This window comes from Gossypium hirsutum, chromosome A11 (assembly GCF_007990345.1).
Source record: "Gossypium hirsutum isolate 1008001.06 chromosome A11, Gossypium_hirsutum_v2.1, whole genome shotgun sequence".
Classification (NCBI taxonomy): Eukaryota; Viridiplantae; Streptophyta; class Magnoliopsida; order Malvales; family Malvaceae; genus Gossypium; species Gossypium hirsutum.
This window is the reverse complement of record NC_053434.1, coordinates 21,305,034-21,311,033: the sequence shown is the minus strand read 5'-3', so window position 1 is coordinate 21,311,033 and position 6,000 is coordinate 21,305,034. Positions and strand designations below refer to the sequence as shown.

The 6,000-nt window shown below is 30.2% G+C and overlaps 1 protein-coding gene across 1 annotated transcript; it reads left to right on the top strand.

The window, feature by feature from the left end:
• Positions 1-4,463: 4,463 nt before the first annotated feature.
• On the top strand, positions 4,464-5,011 carry LOC107892977 (polcalcin Ole e 3). Its single transcript, XM_016817983.2, has one exon. It carries the CDS (start codon positions 4,538-4,540, stop codon positions 4,784-4,786), a length of 249 nt encoding a protein of 82 aa, XP_016673472.1. The 5' UTR covers positions 4,464-4,537; the 3' UTR covers positions 4,787-5,011.
• Positions 5,012-6,000: the final 989 nt, after the last annotated feature.

Genomic DNA, 6,000 nt, shown 5'->3' with positions numbered 1-6,000 from the left:
TCTAAGATTGTAAAGATCTATTTATAGACTAATTCATAGGTCAAATAAAAAATAATCTAGACTAATCAGAGTTTAATTGAACAAATAAACAGAGTTAACTAGAAGTTATTTCTTAAATTGACTGAAATAGGAGTCATATTTAACAAATCTACACCTTGACTCATATTTTCACAACGCCATCTTTGCCAAAGCCCGCACGAACCTATCTTGAACCATGTAGAGAATTAATTGAGTCAAATCTGTGCTTAGAAACTGGAAGACTTCTAGCCTTCGACTTGTATACTGCCAATCAAAACTAACCTGGGTTTGATTTTCACGAACACAGTGGCATAACTTTTCAAACCTACATCCAAAAGAGAACCTCTCTTCAACGAAATAGTCATACATTTTTCCTTCCTATGACCAAGTTGCCTCCGCTCCAAACGAGTTGACTTCGACTCTGATGTCCGATTTCACCGGTCACTGTAGAACCTTCCAGAATATAAAGACTACCAGTTCTTTTAACTTTTAGAAAAATGAGAGCTCCACGAGATACTTTAATGTCATTCGACTCGATGTTGATTCTGTATCCTTTCAAGTCTAAATACTCAAGGAGATGAGATTCTTTCGTAAATCAGGTACATACCTGACATCTGAGAGTGTCCTAATCGTCCCGTTGTGTATATTAATTTTACAGTACAATACCAATTACCTTACTAGATGAATTGTTTCTCATGTGCACAACTCCACCTTCAACCGAACTATATGTGGAGAACCATTCTCTATTGGGACACATGTGAAAGAACTACCCGAATCTAGGATCCACTCAGACGTGAGCTTGGAGTTATCGCTCGTTGACACTAATAAGAAATCATCACTATTTCATCGGCCAAATTAGCACCAGATACATCTTTCTCGTTACTCTCAGCAGCTATTTTATTTCATAGTTTATAATCATCTACTTTGATGTGACCTAACTTTTTACAATAGTGACACCTTTTGTCTTATTTCTTTGATGCTACCAAGACAGAAGCTTGCCTATCTGTCTTGCTATCTAAATGAAACTCATTGTCGAGTTTGTATCTACTCAACAAGTGACCCTTCACATCTTCGAACGAGAGTTTGTCCCTGTTGTAAATTAGGGTCTCCCTAAAAGACTTATATGAAAGGGGTAAAGGGCACAATAATAGCATAGCCTAATCTTCATCGTCAATACGAACCTCAACATTCTTTAAATCATTTAAAAGAGTAATGAATTGACTGATGTGATCTCTAAAAGGCTCACCTTCGTTCATGCGAAATGTAAATAGACGTTGTTTCAACACTAAACGATTAGCTAGAGACTTAGTCGTATAAAGAGTTTCTAACCTTTTCCACAAGGCGGATGAGGTTTTCTCCATCAATACCTCCTGCAATACCGTATTCGCGAGGCACAATTGGATTGCAGATAAAGCCTTTTCATCAAGCTCTTCCCGTTTTGTTTTATTTAGATTCTCAGGCTTTTTCCCGGTAACAACCTTTTTCAAGCCGGATTGAACTAGAATTGTCATCATCTGAACTTACCACAGATTGAAATTTTTCTCACCATCGAACTTCACAATTTTAAATCTTGTTGTTGCCATCTCTAAACGGGTTGATCTATGAAAATTGAACTAGCTCTGATACCACTTGTTAGGATCGACCCGATTAAGCAAAGAACAAGAAAAATAGCAGAATAAATTGATAAATTGAATACACAAATTTAACGTGGAAAAACCCTTCTAAAGAGGATAAAAAACCACGGGAAAATATAATTTTACTATAATGACAAAAGAACGAAGAGTACAAAAGATGGAGATAAAGACTAAACCCCGAAAACCCGAAAACAAAGAACCCTCAAAACGTAAACACAAAATTCTCTAAATGTGTTATGAGTTCTAATATCTAGTGGGTGTTTTTCTAAGGTTGTAAAAGAGCCTATTTATAGACTAAATTTATAGGTCAAATAATAATAAATAATCTAGACTAATCATATTTTAATTGAAAAAATAAACAGAGTTTAACTAGAAGATTATTTCTTAAATTTGACTGAAAATAGGAGTCATATTTAACATTTAATAGGGAAATCTCATACTTTACAATATCGATATACATGACCATATACCACTCAACATGATAATCAATTAGATAATCCGTTTAATACTATTACGAGTTCCATATACGTAAACATACCTGTCAACTTGCCAACTAAAGCAACATTTAACACGATACATTCTAACACAGTATCACGAGCAATTCAACATGATTAGTTACTTAATTAAATTTAAGAAAAAGATAAATTATATTAGTACAAACCAATATCACTAATCATCGACAATTTTCGCCTTGCATTTATCCTTCAACGGTTCAACTTCATCTTTAGCTATGTTAAATAAATTAAAATACAAGTTCAAATCACACATTTGACTAATTATACATTTAAATTAAACAAATTATGCATTTCTTCAAGTTTAGTCCTATAAACCCTATTATCTAAAATGCTCGTATTTTATAATCTATGCAATCAAATTACTATCTAACTTTGTATTTACATTGTAGGGATCCCAAGCTATCAACACAACAATTTCATCAAATCCCTCATTCTCTCTCTATAATCAACTTATTTAACGTTTTTCTTAACAAAATTTCATTAATTAGATAATCTACTAAATGAGATAGCTTCAACTAAATGCTTTATTCAAAATCTAACAAAAACTAAAGTGAAATACTTACCAAACAACCCTTGAAAGTTTGTGGCAATGGAGCAACTAAGCAAAACTTTCTTTCTTCTATTTTTTTGTACTCTTTCCCACTTACACACGTTCATACTAATTACTTAATTAATTAATGGAATTATTAATTAAAATATTATATATATATATATATATGGTTATTATGCTTCCATCTTAAAGATGATGGAAATTAATAGCCAAGGTCATTGTTGGCCACTAACATTAAACTAATTATGGTATAATTTATTTTGAGGCTATACTAAATTTACTTTATTAATTCTTCTCGTTTATTCTATCATTTGATAATTTTTTAATTTAATCTTTGTACTTTTATAAAACAATTTAATCTATTTAATTTAATTCATCTCTTACTTTTATATTCAACTCAGTAATTTCTAAATTTGAAATTTTGAACGGCTTGGTTTAAAGAATTCAACTTTGAACCGAGTTTTTCGACACTGATAAAAATCAAGTCGTTACACAAATTATGTCAAAAATAGAAGTACATAGGTTAAATCCATGTTTTAGCATAGTATATGGACTAAAATTGAAATTTGATAATTGTCTTATGATGTAAAAAAGTAAGGCAAACCCAAAAGACGTGTCATTTGTAATACTCTTAGGGCATTCAAATTATATATAACAACATAACATTTTATCTAAAAGTTTACGATATTAACTATTTGGACTAATTAATAACATCATAAAAAAATATATGGACCAGATTATATTAGAAATTAAAATACAGAGATTATATCTCAAATTTAAGCATAATAGAGAAACTAAATTGAAATTTAATATTTTCCTATAATGTAAAGAAAAAAATCATATACATTCTAAACAAAACATGAAGAATGCCTGGGACATCTTTTTTTTTATAGCAATTCGAGGTGAGGAATGGGGTGATGTTAAATTAGTGTTTGGTAAGAGTTTTAACAACAACTCCATACAAATTAGGACAAAAAATTACATTTACATTTCACCCAATCGAATCTTAGATCTATCCCTAAAGCATGTCAAGTTTTAATAAATTAAAAATGTTACCTATTTGTTTTATATAAAAACTTCCGACAGTCAAATATATATTAATAAAGATAATTTTTTGGACTGATTCAAAAAATTACATGCACAACAGTACAAATATATTAATAAATTTAACATTTTAATTGTTAAAATATTAATAGTACAAAAAGCTATAGAAATATGTAAAACGAATCCGATAAAAGTGGATCTCTCCCTTTCCTCCATACATAAATAAGCAAAAAATATCATATTGGAATATCATAATCTATTATCCGTATAATTAAAACCATTACAAATAGCATTATTTGAATGTGTGGCGATATTTGAATCAAAACCAAAACAAAATTTGGCATATGATATCCAAAAATTTTTGTCGAAATTTACTCAAATAGTAAATCTAAGTAATATTATCTAAAAATTTATTTAAATCTACAAAAAAAATTGAATTGAATAGTGTCGAAATCTAATAATAGGAAAAAATTTTCTTTTAATTTCTTATTCTCTTGGTTAAAATGGGTCATTTCTCAAGTAATTACACTTGCCTATTATCTAGACATGTGTTCTTTTTTTAACCTTAATTTCAGCTAAACAGTTAGGAAGTTGCACATATTTCACAGGTGATCCGTTCTTAATGCCTAACTCCCTGTTTCAATGGACAGCCTCAATTCTTACTACAATATGTCCTTAAAATCCACAACTTATTTGCCCTCTCAATCTCATTCAGAAACATCAACCAATCACAAAAGCAACTTTCACCGAACACATTACAACAGTAAAAAGAAGACATGGATGATCAAGAGAAAGCTGATCTAGAACGCATTTTCAAGCGATTCGATGCCAATGGGGACGGCAAGATCTCATCAGCGGAGCTTGGGGATGCCTTGAAGACACTGGGATCGGTCACGCCGGAAGAAGTTTCGAGGATGATGAGCGAGATCGACACCGACGGAGATGGCTTTATTTCCTATGACGAGTACATTGCATTCGCATCTGCCAACCGTGGCCTAATGAAAGATGTTGCTAAAATATTTTAAAATTTTTTTTTATTATAAATCATTTGCAAATGATTCACTAATTAGTGAAATTTCAATTTTTTTTTACTCGAGAAGTTGTGGGTAGTTAAACTGTAACCTCATGTATTTGATTGCTTTCGGTCTCTTGGTTCTTGCTTCTCAAGTGTAAGATCTTTTGTTTTCCATTTTTGGTGTGTTTGCTTACTTGGGCAAGCTTATCTAATGAATGAGCTGCAATGTCGTCAATCCTTTTTTTCTTCTTCTTTTTAAAAGATAATACAAACTAAACCCCATCATTTGTTGATTACATAAGTTCGCATGGATGTTGTCGTGTGTGTATATATAAATTAATTTTTACGCAAAATTTATGTATTTTTATATTATATTAATTTTTAAAAAATTAAATAAAACATATCTTATAAAAAGTGAATATATCTAGAAGCATAGTTAAAAGGTTATAAATTCTTATGAAAGTTTAAAAAATTCTAATTAAAATAAATAAAATTAATTATAAAAAAAAGTATTTGGATAATTTTTGGGTCAATAAAATATAGGTTTGATCAAAATTGACTCAGACGCTGAAATCTTCAATTAAAAACCTTGAATACTAAAACTCTATTTTTCTTTAAAAAAAGATCAATCATTGTATTAATTATTATTGCTTGGCCCTTTAGATGATGTGGTTATTCATGGGAGAGGTTTCAAGGGGATGTGAACTCCAACTTCCCCTTATCCTTCTAAGTACTAATCTTTCAAACCAGGTTTGAATCAAATAAAATGATTATTTACTAAAATAATTTAGTTTTAAAATTTTATACGACAATGATTTATTTTTTATAATATATTTAGGTGTCGGTCATCTTATAGTTGACACCAACTCCAATCATTGTTCAATCATTTATTGGTTCTTTAAAATATTAATTTTTTGGTATTGTCGTTGTATTGTTAGCACTGGTATATATTTTCCTCATACATTTTAAAAAATACTCATATTTTGGGATTAAAAAATTATTTTTTAATAGGTGTCGGTATTCCTGTTGTCAGCATCAATGTTAAGTTTTTTTTTTTTGGTGCCGAAGAACTATTTTTGATGTCATCTTCCCACAATGGAGAGCTATTTTTGCACTAATCTTTCGTTTCAATTCTTCCAGTATTACAATCTTATTGAATCTCATCCCTACTTTTGGGTGAGCTTGAAATGTGCATCTTTCTTCAGTATTTTGTAGAATTGATTC